General features: G+C 40.9%; 1 protein-coding gene and 1 non-coding gene across 5 annotated transcripts in view; both read right to left on the reverse strand.

Moving 5' to 3' along the window:
• DDX6 (DEAD-box helicase 6) overlaps window positions 1-21,830 on the reverse strand; it is a 52,878-nt gene that overhangs the window by 11,013 nt on the left and 20,035 nt on the right. For all 4 annotated transcript variants that reach the window (XM_064375472.1, XM_021671194.2, XM_064375470.1 and 1 more), the window contains exons 5-11: window positions 13,281-13,410; window positions 10,887-11,033; window positions 8,628-8,722; window positions 5,977-6,099; window positions 4,387-4,515; window positions 2,838-2,954; window positions 758-821 (exon numbers count right to left, since the gene is read on the reverse strand). In XM_064375472.1, coding sequence (XP_064231542.1) covers window positions 758-821; window positions 2,838-2,954; window positions 4,387-4,515; window positions 5,977-6,099; window positions 8,628-8,722; window positions 10,887-11,033; window positions 13,281-13,410 — 805 coding nt within the window. The remainder of the gene's footprint in view (window positions 1-757; window positions 822-2,837; window positions 2,955-4,386; window positions 4,516-5,976; window positions 6,100-8,627; window positions 8,723-10,886; window positions 11,034-13,280; window positions 13,411-21,830) is intronic.
• On the reverse strand, window positions 1,882-1,988 carry LOC135274744 (U6 spliceosomal RNA). The gene has a single exon (XR_010342508.1). It is a non-coding gene; the product is annotated as a U6 spliceosomal RNA (small nuclear RNA).

A 21,830-nucleotide genomic window follows, 5' to 3' on the forward strand; every position in this document is an offset into this window, starting at 1 on the left:
GTCTAAGGCTACTTCTGAGCTACAATGGCAGAACTGAGTATCTGTAATAGAGACCTATTAGTGTGGAAAGTCTAAAATATTTACTATCTGGCACTTATAGGAAGTGTGGGCACTGCCTTAGACTCCTAATGTACCCTTTCCCTCTCCAATTAAACCACACTCCTCTGAAGGAGTGGTATTTTACATATGCTTTTTAGTATTGGTACTTTAAGAACGTATCTAAAGACACCTTGCAAATAACCATTTTTAAAAGCTCAACTGCCAGGCATGGTGGCTCACACCTGTAATCCCAGAATTTTGGGAGGCCAAGGTGGGTGGATTACCAGAGGTCAGGAGTTTGAGACCAGCCTGGCCAACGCGGTGAAATCCCATCTCTACTAAAAATACAAAAATTAGGCGTGGTAGTGAGTGCCTGTAATCTCAGCTACTTGGGAGGCTGAGACGAGAATCACTTGAACCTGGGAGGCAGAGGTTGCAGTGATGGCACCACTGCACTCCAGCCTGAGAGACAGAGTGAGACTCCATTAAAAAAAAAAGACAGAGATGAGGTGTAAGTGCTAGAATAAGATAAGTATGAGTGCTAGAATAGATATGGAACCCAGTATCGGGCTAATATGAGTTCATTTTCAACTTCAGCAATCTTAAAAGTGGTAGGATGTGCTAGACTATGTCACAGGTTGCACTGTGTAATATGGAGAGAAAGCAAAACAAAACATGGGAGAAAAACACTGGGTAAAGAAAATACAAAAATACTTACCAGTGCAAACAAGATTGCGGCATAAGCCATTTCGGAAATCATGAAATACACGATTTCGATGTTCCTAGGAGAAAGCAATGTATTCCATTTGATTAGCACTCATATACTGTCCCAAATTTCCCATAATAATTTCTCCTAATCAGTTCTACCCTTTTAAGTGATCATGACATAAGCTGCTTTTTTTAAAACCAAGTATGGGTTAAGTTCTTGATCTAATCATCTACAGAAACTGTTTACTTATAAAATTTCATAATGCAGTTAACAAAAAAGTCATCTTGTTATAGTTTTTTTTTTTTTTTTGAGATGAAGTTTCGCTCTTGTTGCTGGAGTGCAGTGGCGAGATCTTGGCTCACAGCAACCTCCGCCTCCCAGGTTCAAGCAATTCTCCTGCCTCAGCCTCCCGACTAGGTGGGCTTACAGCAATGTGCCACTACTCCTAACTAATTTTGTTTTCTTAGTGGAGATGGGGTTTCTCCATGTTGGTCAGGCTGGTCTCAAACTCCTGACCTCAGGTGATCCTCCTGCCTTAGTCTCCCAAAGTGCTGGAATTACAGGCATGAGCCACCTTGACCAGCCTATAGTTTTTTCTTTCTTTTTTTATTTTTTTAAAAAGACAGGGTTTCACCATGTTGGTCAGGCTGGTCTTGAACTCCCGATCTCAGGTGATCCATCCGCCTTGGCCTCCAAAGTGCTTGGATTACAGGCGTGAGCCACCACGCCCGGCCCTCAGCCTATAGTTTTAAATTATTTTTTGTTAAACCAAATTCTGAAATTTAGACATTCCATCTTTTTCTAAAGGCAAAGAGTAAAGAAAAAAAAAATCAGTCAGCTGAGGGGCCATATTTAGTTAAAAATCAAGAGTAGTGTCCAGTAGAAACTTCTGTAATAAAGGAAATATTCTGTATCTATACTTCCAATGATCCAGTAGTCATAGGTGCCTAACTGAGCACTTGAAATGTGGATATGATTGATAAACTGACTCTTAAATTTAATTTTAACTGATTTAAATTGCCACATATGGCTAGTGGTTACTGTACCATATCAGACAGGGGAAGGAAGGAAAGAATAAAATATTACATTTGTATCATGCTTGACAGCTTATAAAGTACTCATGTCTTTTTTTTTTAAATATGGAACGCTTCATGAATTTGCATGTCATCCTTGCACAGGGGCCATGCTAATCTTCTCTGTATCGTTCCAATTTTAGTATATGTACTGCCGAAGTGAGCACTGAACATTTATCTTAATCTTCCTAACAACCCTGTAAGTTATGAATATGTACTATTATCCCGATTTTATTGCTAGAAAATTGGACCAGGCCAGGTGCGGTAGCTCACCCCTGTAATCTCAGCACTTTGGGAGGCTGAGGAGGGCAGATCACGAGGTCAGGAGTTCGAGACCAGCCTGGCCAACATGGTGAAAGCCCGTACCTACTAAAAAAAAAAAAAATTAGCTGGGCATGGTGGCACAAGCCTGTAGTCCCAGCTACTCAGGAGGCTGAGGCAGGAGAACTGCTGGAACCTAGGAGGCAGAGGTTGCAGTGAGCCAAGATCACGCGGCTGCACTCTAGCCTGGGCGACAGAGCAAGACTTGGTCTCAAAAACAAAACAAAACAGCCGGGCGCGGTGGCCCGTGCCTGTAGTCCCAGCTAGTTGGGAGGCTGAGACTGGAGGATTTCGAGTCCAGGAGTTCTGGGCTGTAGTGTGCTATGCCTATCGGTTGTCTGCACTAAGTTCGGCATCAATATGGTGACTTCCAGGGAGCGGGGGACCACCAGGTTGCCTAAGGAGGGGTGAACCGGCCCAGGTCAAAACTCCCGTGCTGATCAGTAGTGGGATCGCGCCTGTGAACAGTCACTGCACTCCAGCCTGGGCAATATAGCGAGACCCCATCTCTAAAAACAAACCAAACCAAACCAAACCAAACCAAAAAAAAAGAAAATTGACCCCAGGGAGGTCAAAATGAAGGGTCCTTTGGCTACTAAGGAACAGCTTAAACTCAGGACATTTGGAAGTACATTAAAACAAAGTAAGAAAGAGATTTCTTGTTAAATTTGTGCAAGTTCTAGTTTTATACTCACCTGCCTCATTTTAGCATGAATATAGAAGCAAGAATAACCCAGTTGAGAAATCTTCTTGGCTAGCAATTCAACTCGCTGAGAGGAGTTACAGAAAATGATCGACTGGTTTATCTGAAGCTGATCACAGAAAAAATAAGTATGAGACAGAAAAATAAAAACTTCATTTGGTTTGCCAAATCTTGAAAACACTAACGAGAAACAAGAAATATTAACATGGTTTAAAACTTAGAATCGGAGATGAGAGAGATGGTAAGTTGTAAAAATTGTAAATACTTTTTATTTAGTAGATGCAAGATAATAATGTCTAAGTTTTATTGTGTTAGAGTCTATTTCTTAAGGGCCACATAACTGTCAATGAGAGTAACACAATTGATTATCTTATTCCAGGTAGCTATATTTTATGTGTTTCCATTTAAGAATACCTTTATTTATTTATTTTGAGACAGTTTCACTCTTGTTGCCCAGGCTAGAGTATAATGGCATAATCTTGACTCTCACTGCAACATTCACCTCCCAGGTTCAAGCAATTCTCCTGCCTCAGCCTCCTGAGTAGCTGGGATTACAGATGCCTGCCACCACGCCTGGCTAATTTTTGTATTTTTAGTAGAGACAAGGTTTCTTCATGTTAGCCAGGCTAGTCTCGAACTCCTGACCTCAGGTGATCTGCCCGCCTCAACCTCCGAAAGTGCTGTGATTACATGCGTGTGCCACTGTGCCTGGCCAAGAATATCTTCTTTAATATACTCACAACCAATGCCCACTAGCACTGGGCAGCACTTCAGCACCATGTGTAGGGGCCAACTAAAACAGTGAATTCAGCAATAAAAACTTGAAAAACATGGCACCGACTGTGAGAAGGACACTTGTTCACAGTATGAGAGCTAAAACAAGACAGAGCATTGCCGCCTTCAACCTCAGCTGGGAACGTGCGTGTCAGGTGATTCAAACTCTTCATCACATTGCACATGTCCACAAATGGCAGCTAAAATGCCTGGAGTATTAATTCTGGAGTTACAAATAAATTCTAGTGACTAAGCTAATTCACAAATACGAAATCTGTATGACTTGTTAATCATTTAGTATCAACTTTAGGTCAACAACTAAAATTGCCTTTTAGGAAACACTATGAACTTTTTTTTTAATCGTTTTTTTATTTCTTCCCCGAGAAGAAGTCTTGCTCTGTCGCCCGGAGATGGAGTGCAACGGCAAGATCTCGGCTCATTGCAACCTCCCCCTCCTGGGTTCAAGCAATTCTCCTGCCTCAGCCTCCCAAGTAGCTGGGATTACAGATGCGTGCTACCACACCCAGCTATTTTTTAGTAGAGACAGGGTTACACCATGTTGGCAAGGCTGGTCTCAAAACTCCTGACCTTGTGATCTACCTGCCTCGGCCTCCTAAAGTGCTGGGATTACAGGCGTTAGCCTCTGCCCCCAGCCAAAAACACTATGAACTTTTATATAGTAAAGATGTTGGGAAAATTGATGAAATCATCTGTTTTACTGGGATTAAATGACAGGTAATATTCAATAGCAGAAGCCTACTTCTTACCCTGGAGAAAAGCGTGTTGAGGCAGTGTACTTTTTGGCGCTCAGTTACATATGCGTAGTACTGGGTTACTCCCTTCAGAGTTAGTTCCTCCATCAGGTTAATCTCATAGGGTTTCTGCAAATGGGAATTCTAAAAAACAAACAAACAAAAGAGTCTTATTCTTATTCTTAAATGAAAGCAGAGTTTATATCAAATTCCAAATATTCCCTATACATTTCTCTCTGATAAACTCTAGCTGTAAGGGATGCAACTCTTCAAAACAAAATATATGATCTGTCATGATAGAATTTTTTTTTTTCCCCAAGATGGAATTTTGCTCTGCCACCCAGGCTGGAGTGCAATGGTGCAATCTTGGCTCACTGCAATCTCTACCTCCCAGGTTCAAGCAGTTCTCCTGCCTCAGCCTTCCTGAGTAGCTGGGATTACAGGCATGTGACATCACACCAGGATAATTTTTGTATTTTTAGTAGAGACGGGGTTTCACCATGTTGGCCAGGCTGGTTTCGAACTCCTGATCTCATGTTCTGCCTGCCTTGGCCTCCCAAAGTGCTGGGATTACAGGTATGAGCCACCACACCTGGCCTGATAGAAATAAGATGTAAGATCTCAAAAATGCAGCTAAGTTACTATAGGTTAAGTATTCCTTATCCAAAATGCTTAGCACCTGAAATGTTTCAGGTTTTAAATTTTTTCTAAGTTTGGAATATGGGCATTATACTTACTGACTGAGCATCCTTAATTTGAAAATTCAAAATCCAAAGAACATTTCCTTTCAGCATCATATTGGTGGCTCAAAAGGTTTCAAATTCTGACGTTTTGGATTTCAATTTAGGATACTCAATTTCTGTTTTGTATATACAGTAATACTGTAATCAATTAACCTAGCACCAATGGCTATGTCATCTTGACACCAAAAACTAAGTGAAAGATGAGGAATTTAATCAAGTTACTATTACAACTTTCTTTTTTTTTTTTTTTTATTCTTATTATTTTTTTAAGATGGGGTTTCATCATGATGGCCAGGCTGGTCTTGAACTCCTGACCTCAGGTGATCCACCCACCTCAGCCTCCCAAAGTGCTAGGATTACAGGAGTGAGCCACTGCACCCAGCCACTATTACAACTTTCTTAAAAAGTCAGTTAATTTTCCCAGTACATTACCAGATCCTAAAGTTGTGTCCCTAATGACAGCAAAGTTAAGCACTTCCTTTGTCCTAGAGACATTTATTCATTCAAAAGAAAACCCCACAATGCTTCAGTGGATTGAACTGTTAAACAAACAGTTTAATAATAGGCAGCTTGTGAGTGGTTTTTAGATTCATGGCTGATGATGACTGGTGGCCAATGCAGATACTAATTAAGTGCCCTAATCAAATTTTGAGACAGATGTTTCAGCATTTGTGTATAAAAAATAAAAAAAAAGTCAGTTAATTTATGTACAACAAATCTTTAATTGATCAACTGACGAAAAAGCCAAAGGCTTGAAATAATTAGCATAAAGTATATTCACAGATAGGAAGATGTAATTGCAAATAAAGCATACTCATAGGCCACAGGATGGCACTGATTGCAAGTACAGATTTATACTCACCATGAACTTCTGTACACTAAGAGGGAAAGTAGCGGAATATAGTAAAATCTGCCTGTTTTTAGGTAGCGTGAGAATAATATCCTCCATTATCTGCACAAAATCCTGTGACAGCAACTTATCTGCCTGCAGCATAAAGAAAAGACAATTTTAGAAACAATAAAATAATGTCAAAGGACTTGGGTTAATACATGGTCAAAGAATAAGGCATCATCCAACAAAAGCATCCATGAAATGTTTCTGGTTGAATACAATAAATTCTCTCCCACACTGCAGAGTCAAATATTCAGAAAGGGGCAAAATCTATAATCCCCATCTTCTAGGGAAAAAACAATCTACACTGCAGATAAAACCTCGCCTTCTGAAACAGAATTTAATTAATTAATTTATTTCTAGAGACAGCATTTCACTGTCACCCAGGCTGGAGTGCAGTGGCACAATCACAGCTCACTGCAATCTGCAAGTCCTGGGCTCAAGTGATTCTCTTGCCTCAGTCTACTGAGTAGGCAGGACTACAGGCATATACCTCTGTGCCCAGCTCCACAACAGAATTGTAATGTGATGATTCTCATTAAAGAGGTAATATGGTACAGTGTTTAAAAGTATGGCTTCCGAGGCTGGGCGTGGTGGCTCATGCTTGTAAATCCTAGCATTCTGGGAGGCCAAGGAGGCCGGATCACCTGAGGTCAAGAGTTTAAGACCAGCCTGGCCGATACGGTGAAGCCCTGTGTGTACTAAAAATACAAAACTTGGCTGTACATGGTGGCACACACCTGTTTAATTCCAGCTACTTGGGAGGCTAAGCCAGGAGAATCACTTGAACCTGGGAGGCTGAAGTTGCAGTGAGCAGAGATTGTGCCATTGCACGCCAGCCTGGGCGACAGGATGAGACTCCGTCTCAGGAAAAAAAAGAAGAAAAGAAAAAGAAAAAGTATAGGTTCTGGAGCTAAACTGCCAGGTTCAAACCTTGCCTCCTTCATTTCTTAGCTGTGTGGGAATGTTACAGAACATACTTCAGTTCTACAACTTTTATAAAATTATAAAACTAAAATTTGGATGTCTACATAATGTAGTAACTACTTCACAGAGACTTAGAAAAAACTTGGCTTTCAGTTTATTCAGCCACTCCTCTGCTTAAAAATTAAACTTAAACTCCACATCTGTAAGAAAAAGACAAAAAGCTGAATTCCTATGAATGCCTATCTACTGCATCTGAAGTATAAAACATATTTTATAAGCAAATTAAAATTTGGATGTCTATATACTGTAGTAACTACTTTACAGGATACCTACCTTATAGGTTTCTTGTAAAAATTAAATGAAAAAAACATGTAAAGCACTTAGTGCTGGTACACAGTGATTAATAAATGTTATCTCTCATTACTTAAAGACAAAAGCCTGATTTGAATTAAATCATGTTACCTAAAACACAAACCAGGCCAGGCTGGTGGCTCACGGCTGTAACCCTAGCACTTCAGGAGGTGGAGTGGGAGGCAGGAGGATCACCTGAGGTCAGGAGGTCAAGACCAGCCTGGCCAACATGGTGAAACCCTCAACTCTACTAAAAATACAAAAATTAGCTGAGTGTCGTGGTACACATTTGTAATATCAGTTACTCAGGAGGCTGAGGCATGAGAATCACCTGAAGCCGGGAGGCAGAGGTTGCAGTGAGCCGAGATCATGCCACTATACTCTAATCTGGGTGACAGAGTGAGTCTCTGTCTCAAAATAATAATAATAATAAAACACAAACCAAATGTGAAAAATATCTCATGTCAAAATATTAATAACACTGATATACTACAGATGCTCCTTGACTTACAATGGGATTATATTCTGATAAACTCAACCTAAGTTGAAAATATTGCCCAAACCAACTGAACATCATCACTTAGCCCAGCCTCCCTTAAACATGCTAATTAAGGTAGTTACTACATTATGTAGACATCCACTTACCTTAGCTTACAGGTGGGCAAGATCACCTGACAACACTGTATACTGTAGTGTATTGGCTGTCTACCCTCAATGATCATGTGGCTGACTGGGAGCTGCAGTTTGCAGTATATTACCAACTAGGAAAAATATCAAACTTAAAAATTCAAAGTACGGTTTCTAATGAAAACATATCACTTTCACCGAAAAACTGTAAAGTGAACCATCATAAGTCAAGGACCATCTGTACCTGCACAAAACATGGCTACATCGCAGGACTACAGATTTTAGTAAGTTCTTAAAAAAGGCATTTACAACATGGTGGGATAATACATTTAACAGAGACCAAAAACGAAACAATACCAAGTAGTATGCACAAAATGAGAAGAGAGAACATATATTACATGCTTTTAAAAATCACTGAGTAGAAAGAGACTTAGAATTAACTTGGCTTTGAGGTTATTCAGCCATTCCTTAAAAATTAAAATAAAACCTAACCTCTGGCATCTCTAAGAAAGAGACAAAATGCTGAATCCCAATGAATGCCTATAATCTACTGCCTCTGATGAGTAAGACACATTTTATAAGCAAAGTAATTTAAACTGACCATTTACATGTTTATTAGAGTATAAACACGAGCAGCTTTTGCTTCATTCACTGGCAGTTATAAGCAAAGCACAGAAAAGTACAGAATAGTATAATGCCAAACGTAGAGATATTACCTCATCCAATACTATCATCTGGACATGATCAACCTTTGCTACTCCTTTCTTAATAAGATCCAGGATTCTCCCAGGGGTAGCAATCACCACGTGCACTACGCAAGATTTAGAAAACATATATTCTCATTAATTTTAATTTGGGCAAAAGGGATAATGTAAAGGTTTACCATATATAGTCCTGAGTTGCTTAATGATTAATTCTGAGAAATGCATTGCTATGTGAGAAACCTAGATGGTATCGCTTACTCCACTGCATAGCTCCATTATAATCTTATGGGACCACCGACATACATGCAGTCTGTCACTGATCAAAACGTTGTTAATGCAGCACATGACTATCTTTTATCAGAAACATTAGGCCGGGCACAGTGGCTTATGCCTGTAATCCCAGCACTTTGGGAGGTGAGGCAGGTGGATCATATAAGGTCAGGAGTTTGAGACCAGCCTGGCCAATGTGGTGAAACACTGTCTCTATTAAAAATACAAAAATTAGCTGGGTGTGGTGGTGGGAGCCTGTAATCCCAGCTACCTAGGAAGCTGAGACAGAAGAATTGCTTGAACCTTGCAGTTGGAGGTTTCAGTGAGCCAAGATCATGCTACTGCACTCCAGCGTGGGCAACACTGTCTCAAAAAAAATAAAGAAAGAAAGAAAAGAAACACTGTTGTGTTATAGAGGTGGGAATAACAGTAAATGGCACAAAGATGTGTTTTAGTATAAAGACTTCCATTTCACCACAGGATGGTTAAAAAATACTTGTTTGTTTCACTCTACACTGGGTGGGCAACAGCTTCCCAAATCACCTGCTTCCAACAAGAGGCATATTTTCTTGTCTTAGGACAATTCTCAATGAATAACAGAAGGCACAACAGGCTTCTGAAACAATAGCAATGCCTCTAATCTAGAGCAGTGGTCTTCAAAGTACTTCAAAGCCTTCCAAGTTAAAAGGATCAAACAAGATAATCATTTTTTAAAACTGCAATACAGCTGGGCACGGGGATTCCTGCCTGTAATCCCAGTACACTGGGAGGCCGAGGCGGGTGATCATGAGGTCAAGAGATCAAGACTATACTGGCCAACATGGTGAAACCCCGTCTCTACTAAAAATACAAAAAATTATCTGGGCATGGTGGTGGGTGCCTGTAATCCCAGCTACTCAGAAGGCTTAGGCAGGAGAATCGCTTGAACCTGGAAGGCGGAGGTTGTAGTGAGCTGAGATCGCACCACTGCACTCCAGTGTGGCGACAGAGCAAGACTCCGTCTCCAAAAAACAAACACAACCTATGCAATACAAAGACTACATCACATAATCATATCTAGTATTCTGACTAAAATCTAGATATAATTTTATTTAAGTTATCTCATTCTTGCTGTTTCGTTATCTTTTTCCACTCAGTAAAGTATTGTGAAACGTCTTCATGAAAATGAATACAGATCAATTTCCCTCTTTAATGACTATGTAGAATCCTATTCAGACTATACCTCAATGTATTTATCAAATCAGCATTACAAACCACCCCATAGTAAACAACTTCGTACATACACGGCCCTGCATTTATCCAACTTTTTTCTTCAGGAAAGATTCTTAAAAATATACATTTATAATTTTAAAATATACTGCCAAATTGTCCATGATAGAGATCTTATCAGTTTATATCCCATGTTTACAAGGCAGCCTATTTCTCTACAAACTCACAGTATCGTCTAATACTTTTAGCTTTATCAATTAAACAGAAAAAATTACTATAAACTTGCTAATAAAGCAATTACTACTAATAAGGTCAAACATCTTTTTCAATTACTGTAATTTTTTTTTTGAGACAGAGTTTCGCTCTTGCTGCCCAGGCTGAAGTGTAATGGCAAGATTTTGGCTCACTGCAACCTCAGCCTCCTGGCTTCAAGCGATTCTCCTGTCTCAGCCTCTCGAGTAGCTGGGATTACAGGCAAGTGCCACCATGCCCAGCTAATTTTTGTACTTTTAGTACAGGCGGGGTTTTTCCATGTCAGGATGGTCTGGAATTCCTGACCTCGGATGATCCGCCTACCTCGGCCTCCCAAAGTGCTGGGATTACAGACATGAGCCACTGTGCCCGGCCTATAAATGTGTCTTTTTCTCTTTAATGCAAGTCATTTCCTTTTTTTTTTTTTTTACTGCAGTGTTTCTGTTCCTTAATTCTTAAAAACGATTTTTTAATAATTTACTGAAATACTGTGACTAACATTACAGAAAGCTACGCTACCTTTCAGTAATCATTTCTTACCTGTATCATCAAGCCTCATTATGTCATCTCGTAAATTGGTTCCTCCGGTGGTTGCCATCACTTTGGCCCCTCCCATGTGTTTGCTGACCTGGATGCAAATTTGACTGACCTGTAGAGCAAGTTCTCTAGTGGGAACAATCACCATTGCTGAAAAATACCAAGGAACAGAAAAAATACGGGGTGAGGTAGGAGAACATATTAAACATTGTATTTACAAAATTTAAGAAGCTATAGATATGCTACCTCTTATGGCGTGGTGGATCACGCCTGTAATCCCAGCACTTCGAAAGGCGGAGACAGGCAGATCACCTGAGGTCAGGAGTTGGAGACCGGCCTGACCAACATGGTGAAACCCCATTTCTAATAAAAATACAAAAATGAGCTGATTGTGGTGGCATGTGGCTGTAATCCCAGCTACTCAAGAGGCTGAGGCAAGAGAATCACTTGAATCTGGAAGGTGGAGGTTGCAGGGAACCGAGATGGCACCACCGCACTCCAGACTGGGCGACAGAGCGAGACTCTTTCTCAAAAAAACAAAAACAAAAACAAACAACAAAAAAAAACCCAAGCCAATTACAGTATCCCAGATTTAGACTTTCACTCGGCAATACTGCCATGTAAATATTACACTCTTCTTTTTCATTTTTTATTTGTTTTTAAAAAGAGATGGGGTTTCTCCATGTTGGCCAGGCTGGTCTCGAACTCCTGATCTCAGGTGATCCGCCCACCTTGCCCTCCCGAAGTGCTGGGATTACAGGCGTGAGCCACTGTGCCCGGCCTCTTTTTTGTTTTTCTGAGACAGTCTTGCTCTGTTGCCCAGGCTAGAGCGCAGTGATGCCATCTCGGCTCACTGCAACCTCTGCCTCCCAAATTCAAGCGATTCTCCTGCCTCAGCCTCTCGAGTAACTGGGATTACAGGCACCTACCAGATAATTTTTTGTATTTTTAGTAGAGACGAGGTTTCACCATGTTGGCTAGGCTGGTCTCTAACTCCTGACCCCAAGTGATCCTCCTGCCTTGGCCTCCCAAAGTGCTGGGATTATAGGCATGAGCCACCATATCTAGTATTTTTTTTTTTTTTGAGACAGAGCCTCACTCTGTCACCTCAGCAGCAGTGCAGTGGCATGACCTCAGCTCACTACAACCTCCATCTCCCAGGTTCAAGCAATTCTCCTGCCTCAGCCTCCCAAGTAGCTGGGACTACAGGCACACACCACCACACCCAGCTAATTTCTGTATTTTTAGCAGAGACAAGGTTTCACCAGGTTGCCCAGGCTGGTGATCCTGACCTCAGGTGATCTGCCTACCTCGGCCTCCCAAAGTGTTGAGATTACAGGCCTGAGCCACCACACATGGCCAACACTCTTCTTATTTACAAACTTTTAGCAGGTTGAGTTGGCAACTATTAGCTCAAAGTTTATTATCTTACTATTTCTAAGAAGCCCAACTACATCTGAGTCAGAGTTACCAGTCTAAAATACCTAAGTAGGAAACTCCGGCTACCCAGGTTCTATTTACATCACATGAAAGTAGGAAGAAATGATAATTACACATCAAGAAAGCTCAAAAAAGCTAAAAATGTATGTAAAGTTTCAGAGGTGAAATCCTAATTCTATTAACTTATGCTGAATATAAGTATGAAAACTATTTATTCCCCACTGCCTAGGCTCTTAAAATCCAAGAACCCATGGCCTTTAAACAGAAGTTCATGTTTCTACAAGGAATTGTGCTAACACCCATCTGCCACAAGAAATAGTTCTACAGTTTATAAGCAGCAATGTCAACTAATTTAACCTCTCATTATCTCAGCTGTCCTTTTTTTTTCTTTGAGACAGAGTCTCACTCTGTCACCCAGGCTGGAGTGCAGTGATACAATCTTGGCTCACTGCAACCTCTACCTCCTGGGTTCAAGTGACTTTTGTGCCTCAGCTTCCAAGTAGCTGGGGTTACAGGTGTGTGCCACCATGCTCAGCTAATTTTTGTATTTTTAGTAGAGATGGGGTTTTGCAATGTTGGCCAGGCTGGTCTCAAACACTCAGCCTCAGGTGATCCACCCACCTTGACCTCCCAAAGTGCTGGGATTACAGGCTGTGAGCCACTGTGCCCAGCCTCAGCTTTCCTATCTACGGGACACTAATATTTATTTTGCCTGTCTCATTGGAATGCTGTTAAAACTGTGTATCATATAATAAACTCTGATAACTAGAAATCTCTAAAAAGCTGGGAATCATTTTTAGAAGACGATCATCAGGCAAAAAAAAAAAAAAACGAAAAGAAAGAATACAAATTTTAGATAATGTAAATTCTGACTAAAAAAAAGGAATATCTTCTACATATAGCTCCAAGGCTGAAACTCACAATTTTAGTTTAGAAACAAACTTTTATTCAACTAACCTTGTATATTGTCCTTCTTCAGGTCTAGCCGTTCAAGTAAGGGAATGAGGTAGGCACCGCTCTTGCCTGTTCCATTTTTTGCTCTAGCTAAGATATCCCTACCAGATAAAGCAATGGGAATGCTCTCCTCCTAAAAGAGACAATAAAAAATTAATTGTGAATTTAGTACACAAGCAAATTCCTCTCTGAAATACACAGAAGGATACCTCTTTCGGCACTGCTTTAAGTATCTTATATTTGAATTCTACATGAATAGCAGAGATCCAAGTAAATCAGCAGGACCAATCAACATCAACATGATTATAAACCAGTATTAACAGAACTCCTCATAGAATTTTAAATTGTAACTCAATGTCATAAAAACTGTGTACATGTGTGTCTGAGGAAAACAAAGAAAGTGGAGGAACTCAGGCTGACCCATAAACAGCACTTGAAAATACAGACAAAAGCAAAGCCTCCTTCAAATAAAAATGGGAAAAAAGGCCAGGCACAGCAGCTTACGCCTGTAATCATAGCACACTGTGAGACAGAGGTTGGGGGATCACTTGAGCCCAGGAGTTCAACACAAGCCTGGGCAACATGGAAATACCCCATCTCTACAAAAATTAGCTGGGTGTGGTGGTGCGTGTCTGCAATACTAGCTACTTGAGAGGTTGAGCCAGGAGGCTAAGGGTGAAGTGAGCCATGATTGCACCACTGCACTCCAGTCTGAAAGAGTAAGATCTTGTCTCAAAAAAAAAAGATGGCCAGACACAGTGGCTCATGTCTATATTCCCAGCACTATGGAAGGCCAAAGCAGAAGGATCACTTGAGCTCAGGAGTTTGAGACCAGCCTAGGCAAGGCCGTTACACCCCCATCTCAACAAAAATTTTTGAAGGAAAAAGCAAAAACAATTCCAAGGTAAGACTATAAATTGAGACTAGCAAACCAATTTGACCACAGTGAAAAATTGTAGCTTTAAACCTCATCCCTGCAACAAAACGCGAATAGGCTGGGAAAGCTTAACCTTCAGTCCTATTTGTCATTTATTTATATAATAAGTAAACCTCCAATGTCTGTCTTTACAGCCTACTTCTCTGTTCTGAAATGTGCTCTCTACTGAGGATTCAATTCTATTACAGTTACCTCAATCTACAGTCGCATCACTGAAAGTGATGTCCCATTTTCACATTTGGGTTACTTTGTTATGTATTTTGCAAAACATAAAAGTACTTCATACTAAGTTAAATTTCCCAGACAATAGCAAAAGATTCTCAAAAGTTACTGAAAAATAAACAGACATATACGAAAGAGAAATTAAAAGAACAGGTACGAATAACAAGAAAGCAAAACACCTAAGAGAATGCCCTGGTCCTGAAGACATGCCAGTTACTCAATAATGGGCTCTAAGATTGATTAGGGTATTAGGAGACAACATATGCTGAGAGAATATTTCTTATGAAAAGAATTAAGGTCCTAAACCTCTGAATTTTTTTTTTAAATTCTCTATCTTGTAGCAAATTTAAAATAGAGAAAACAACAAAAACATTCTGCCACCTCCAATTTAACTTTATGGGTCAGATAGCTAGACAATTAAAATCTGCCTTCTCAGCCAGGCATGGTGGCCCCTGTCTGTAATCATGCCCAGGCAGGTGATCACCTGAGGTCAAGAGTTCGAGAGAGCCTGGCCAACACGGTGAAATCCTGTCTCTGCTAAAAATACAAAAATTAGCTGGGTGTGGTGGTGCGTGCCTGTAGTCCCAGCTACTCAGGAGGCTGAGGCAGGAGAATTGCTTGAACCCAGGAGGCGGAGGCTGCAGTGAGCTGAGATTGCATCACTGAACAGAGGGTGTAGTTGTAGCCTGGGCAACAGAGGGGGATGGACGGACGGATGGAAGGAAGGAAAAGAAAAGAGAAGGAGGAAGGGAAGAAGGGAGGGAGGGAGGAAATTTGTCTTCTCACTTCTAATTCTAAAACCTAATATAATGATCCAATGACATCATTACATTTCAGAGACAAACAGAATAACTACCAAGACTCTATCTAGGTGGTCGAGGTTTTATAAACTGGCTAAAAATAGAAAACAGTAGTACTAAGACTTCTATTAAAGGTCAAACAGTTCTGTTGGTGTTCGGGTACAGTATTGAACCCTAACCCAAACTAGTTAAGATGAAAGCCATGTTTATGCCTTGGTCATAAAAGACTACAAAAGGGGCCAGGCGCGGTGGCTCATGCCTATAATCCCAGCACTTTGGGAGGCCGAGGAGGGTGGATCATGAGGTCAAGAGATCGAGATCATCCTGGTCAACAAGGTGAAAACCCATCTCTACTAAAAAATACAAAAATTAGCTGGGCATGCTGGCGCATGCCTGTAATCCCAGCTACTCAGGAGGCTGAGGCAGGAGAATTGCCTGAACCCAGGTGGCGGAGGTTGCGGTGAGCCGAGATTGCGCCATTGCACTCCAGCCTGGGTAACAAGAGCGAAACTCCGTCTCAAAAAAAAAAAAAAGAGAGACTACAAAAGACAATGTCAACAGCTCATATAAGCAGCAGCAACTGCTGCAACTTTTAGCATTATATTAAACATATTTAGGCCTAGAAACTGTTCTTCACAGGTTTGGGGGGAAAAAAAAAGTTTTTTTCTTGTAAGGCCCTCCCCTTTTCATTTTAAAAACTAAAAGCATGATAAACATTAGGACATTGTCTTTCAGATAAAAATGTTTTAGAACAGGTGTTTATACATTGTTTCACGGTTTTCCCAAATAAATTCCTGGAAGAAATTAAGTTTTTGTATTATAAAAGTTTATGTTGTGATTCCTACATAACAAAGTTAAACTGTAATTAAATAAAAGAACTAAGCACATTTCTGCTCCCAGATAAATATTATCATTCCCCATCACAAAACAAGAAAAACACAGATTTAGGGCCTTATTTACCATGGTTTTGCTTATGGTAGTAAATTTAGGACTAGGGCCAAAAAGGCTGGGAGTGTGATGTGGACAGGATACTAGTAGTCAAATAACAAACAACAAAGGGTTTATACAGCATTTACTTAGACTCAGAAAAGTAGTCAAATAATTGGGAACCTAGTTCTTGATTCTAGAGCTTTGAATTTCAAATGAAATCTAGCATATTATTTCTTTAATAAGAAACCAAGTAGGCTGCGCGCGGTGGCTCACGCCTGTAATCCCAGCACTTTGGGAGGCCGAGGTGGGCGGATCACCTGAGCTCAGATGTTCAAGACCAGTCTGGCCAACATGGTGAAACCTCATCTCTACTAAAAATACAAAAAAAAAAATTAGCCAGGTGTGGTGGCAGGCACCTGTAATCCCAGTTACTTGGGAGGTTGAGGCAGGAGAATTGCTTGAACCCAGGAAGCGGAAGTTGCAGTGAACTGAGATCACACCCTTGCACTCCACCCTGGCAGACAAGAGTGAAACTGAGTCTTAAAAAAACAAAAAACCCCCTTGTTATATATCTAAATTCCAAAGATGACTGTCCATCTCTAAAGGTCACTTAAAAAATGTTAGATATACTGCTTTACTTTTTTTCCTTTTTTGTTTCTTTTTTTGGTGTTGCTTTCCTAATTGTGTAGAAATACTTTTAAAATGTTATTTTTCTTAAAAATCCTCCGCACAGTTCATAAAAGGAAGACTCCTTTTCCTTGCTGCTTCAAAACTACAGAAAACTTCACCTCAAAATGGTAGATCAGTATTATATTTACGAAAAAGAACTTACTGAACAGTGAGCCACCGCGCCTGGCCTCTTTTTCCTTTTTGAGAGAGAGTGTTGCTTTTGTTGCCCAGGCTGGAGTGTAATGGCCCGATCTCGGCTCACTGCAACCACCACCTCCTGGGTTCAGGTGATTCTCCTGCCTCAGTTTCCCAAGTAGCTCAGATTACAGGTATGTGCCACCACACCCGGCTAATTTTTGTATTTTTAGTACAGACAAGGTTTCGCCATGATGGCCAGGCTGGTCTTGAACGTCTGACCTCAGATGATCCATCTGCCTCGGTCTCCCAAAGTGCTGGAATTACAGGTGTGAGCCACGGTGCCTGACCTGAATTTTTAATTTCTAAAGCTAAAACACTAGAAACCAAATTCACAGTCACTGACATTTGTTCCTTCTATGCATGGGCTAACGACCAAAAAAAAAAAAAAAAAAAACCAAAAAAATCCCACAGCTTTAGCCCTTTAAAACTGCTATTGGTAGGCCGGGCGCAGTGGCTCACGTCTGTAATCCCAGCACTTTGGGAGGCCAAGGCAGGTGGATCATGAGGTTATAAGTTCGAGACCAGCTTGGCCAACACGGTGAAACTGACTCTACTAAAAATACAAAAATTAGCCACGTGTAGTGGTGCATGTCTGTAATCCCAGCTACTCCGGAGGCAGGAGAATCACTAAAACCCAGGAGGCAGAGGTTGCAGTGAGCCGAGATCGCGCCACTGCACTCCAGCCTGGGCGACAGGATGAGACTCCATCTCCAAGAAAAACCAAACCACGAAAACAAACCCATTGCTATTGGTAGCAATGACTAAATAATATAAGCAGGATGACTTCCATCTCCCACAACAACACCCTTTCTACATAGAACCCTAGTCACAGGGATATAAATGGGTTCCATATGGTCAGAACAACACAGCTGTCAGAACAACTGTGAAAACATTGTTGTCCGCTGGGCGCAGTGGCTCACGCCTGTAATCCCAGCACTGTGGGAGGTCGAGGTGGGTGGATCACCTGAGGTCAGGTGTTCAAGACCAGCCTTGTCAACACGGTGAAACCCTGTCTCTACTAAAAATACAAAAATTAGCCAGGCATCGTGGTGCATGCCTGTAGTCCAAGCTACTCAGGAGGCTGAGACAGGAGAATTGCTTGATCCTGGGAAGAGGAGGTTGCAGTGAGCTGAGATCATGCCACTGCCCTCCAGCCTGGGCAACAGAGCAAGACTCTATCTCAAAAAAAAAAAAAAAAAAAGTCTCAGTTCTTATAGCTGGAATTAAAGAGTATGGTTATTAAGGTAAAGCATTCAAAGAAGAAAGCCTTGGCTTTAGCCCTTTTGTTTAAATTTCTTCCCGCCTTCTTTAAGTCAACCATTATCTCCAGTTGTTCCAGAGGACTCCCATTACCCTGTCACCTCAGGTTTTCTCTTTTGTGGTTCTGTGGTGCCAGTTGTCTGTAGTTTTCAACAGGCTGCCTGTATACTACTCAGTTCTACAGTATTGAAAAAGGTAAGATAGGTGATCTCTGACAGTCTCATAACGACTTGCTGGGTCAGGTTCTTTAAAGTATAAACCTTGTTTTCAATGAAGTGAGGCAGAACAGAATTAGACTGGAGGTATCCTAATTCTCCTTTTTAGCTGATCTTTTGACTGACTTAGATTAAGTCCACTGACTTCTATTCCTTTGCCCTCTTTGATAGGGATTATGCACCCTACAAAAACTATTCAAAGATAAGGCTTTAACAAAGTACATGTGATAGACTGTAAGTTAACACATCCTATTTTGTCCTATACAATGGCTAATTATGATTAGGAGTCACTGAATTCAGCACATCCACACTGCCTCTTACCAGTGTTTCTCAGGAAGATTAGGTAATATGAAGCAAGAGAATTCAAGTTCAGAAAGCTATGAAACGCAATAGGAAATTATGAGGAACTGCCGAGGAGGAGGCAAAAGAGGAAGGAAACTAAAACTTTTTTTAAAAAGTTACCATGTGCTGAGTACAACATTCAAGTTAGGCACTTCGTTTTACAACAAAATGGATCCTAAACAGGATTAGTTGTTTTGCCCAAGGTCACAAAGCAAGAAATGCTTTAGCCAGTATTTGAACTTAGATCTGCACATAACATGTAGGCAGTAAGGTGGAGCAAATGGAACCCTCATACACTGCTAGTGGGAATGTATACACCCATGATGGAAACCAGTCTTACAGTTTCTCAAAAAGTTCAACAGAGTTACCTTATGAACTAGCAATCCTAGGTACATACGGAAAAGAAATAAAAACATCTTCACACAAAAATTTGCACCTGAATTTTTGTAGCAGCATTATCCTTAATAGCCAGTTACTTCTATGTATTTTTTTTTAAATAATAGTATAAACTTCATTTATAAATATAACTTAAAAGCCGGTGCAGTTGCTCACACCTGTAATCCCAGCACTTTGGGAGGCTGAGGTGGGCAGATCATGAGGTCAGGAGTTTGAGAGCAGCCTGGCCAATATAGTGAAACTCCATCTTTACTAAAAATGCAAAAATTAGCTGGGTGTGGTGGCGTGCGCCTGTAGTCCCAGCTACTAGGGAGGCTGAGGCAGAAGAATCACTTGAACCCAGAAGGTGGAGGTTGCAGTGAGCCGAAACTGTGCCACTGCAATCCAGCCTGGTGGCAGCCAGACTCCGTCTCAAAATAAATAATTAAAAATAAAATAAAACTTTATAAGTTAAAAGCTGGGGCAGTTCCTATTTTTAAAAGGGAAGAGTAGGCTGGGTGCAGTGGCTCACAATTGTAATCCCAGCATTTTGGGAGGCCGAGGTGGCAGGATCACGAAGTCAGGAGTTCAAGACCAGCCTGGCCAACATAGTGAAACCCCATCTCTACTAAAAGTACAAAAATCAGCTGGGCGTGGTGGCATACACCTGTAATCTGAGCTACTCAGGAAGCTGAGGCAGGAGAATCACCTGAACCTGGGAGGCAGTGGTTCTAGTGAGCCGAGATCTGGCCATTGCACTCCAGCCTGGGTGAAAAGAGCGATACTCTCTCTCAAAATAAAAAGGAAAAACAGGCCAGGTGCAATATTCCAGCACTTTGGGAGGCTGAGGCAGGTGGATCAAGAGGTCAGAAGCTCAAGACCAGTGTGGCCAAGATGGTGAAACCCCATCTCTAGTAGAAATACAAAAAATTAGCCAGGCACAGTGGCGGGAGGCTGGGGCAGGAGAATCGCTTTAACCCAGGGGAGCGGAGGTTGCAGTGAGCTGAGATCTCGCCACTGCACTCCAGCCTGGGGGGTTGGGGGGAGCATAGTGGAAGGTAGCTGCCATTTTATTTAAAATCACAAGTTAGTTTTTTCAGATGAATAACAATTGAGTTCATTAAATCCCCTTCCTGCTTCTCAGATTTTTCACAAAATACCACATTAAATCCTCAGTCCTTGGGAAATAACCCCAAATGTTATTTAATATTTTTAACAATATTCCATTGTATGGCTCTACTACTGATTATCCATTCAGTAGTAATCAGTGGATAATCAGTAGTAGAGTCATACAATGGAATATTATTCAGCAAAAAGGAATGGAATATTGATACATGCTACAACACAGATGAAATCAGAAAATACTATGCTAAGTGAAAGAAGTCAGTCACACAAAACCACATACTATGTGATTCCATTTATATGAAATGTCCAGAATAGGCAAATATAGAATGACAAAGTATACTAGTGGTTGCTTAAGGCTGGGGGAAAATGAGGTGTGACTGCTACAAGGGTCACAGTGGGGCTGATAAAATGTGTTGTGGGGCTGATCAAAATATTCTAAAATTTATTGTGGTAATGGTTGCACAACTCTAAATACACTAAAAAGCATTAAACTGTACACTTTCAATGTGTGATATGTGGTTTATACCTCAATAAAGCTATTACCCAAAAAAACAAAACCCCCAAAAACCAACCCAACAAGCTTAGGCCTGACATCTGCCACCTTAGGTCTCCAAGTTCACATTCCACTGTAACATTTAGATACTGACTGAAGAGTATTTGTTGTGTTTTGGTTACTCTATTAGTATTCCTTTGCTAGGTAATATCCCAACTTCCTTCTAAGGAATTACATACCCCGCTCTCCCCTGTCCCAAAAGACTAAGCCTCATCAACTTTCTAAGCCAAATGGTAGACACATAACCCACACTAGGCCACTGGAATGCTGCCTCCTAAGAATCTAAATTGTTATAGTGCATCCCTTACAGCTTCTTAAGTCCTTCATAGCTATCTCAGTTCTTAGGCATTTGCAAGCATGTTTCTCTAGCCTTCTCCATCTTGTGAATTTCCCATATTTTTCCAATCCATTTCCTTTTGCTTATGTTAGATCAAGTTGGTTTCTGGTGCCTATGATCAAAGAATAGTATACTTTCCAATTTCCTAGTATTGAGAGGTATTTTACGAAAGTGTGGTACCAACAGAAGCTCAACACTGCCCAACTAGCTGCATTTACACTGACTGCTTCCTCTTACTTTCCAAACCTTAATTTCCAAGAGAAAAAAAAAATCCCATGGTTACTGCAGAGGAGGTAGCAATGACTGTTACAGATGCCCCCTGCTTACTAGGAAAAAAAAGAGATAGTAATTTCTAATACTATCTCTAATTGAGGCTGGGGATGGTGGCTCACACCTGTAAATCTCAACACTTTGAAGGCTGAGGCAGGAGAATCACTAGAGGCCAGGAGTTTAAGACCAGCCAGTGTGACAAAGTAAGACGCTGTCTCCCCAACCCCATCAAAACAAACAAACAAACCAACAACAAAAAAACCCTGAGTTTTTAGGAAACAATTATTTCAGTCATAATAAACCCATTGTTAGCAGGAAGA

The sequence above is a fragment of the Aotus nancymaae genome, unplaced genomic scaffold, assembly GCF_030222135.1.
Source record: "Aotus nancymaae isolate 86718 unplaced genomic scaffold, 86718_ANA_hifiasm-v0.15.2.pri h1tg000012l, whole genome shotgun sequence".
Classification (NCBI taxonomy): domain Eukaryota; kingdom Metazoa; phylum Chordata; class Mammalia; order Primates; family Aotidae; genus Aotus; species Aotus nancymaae.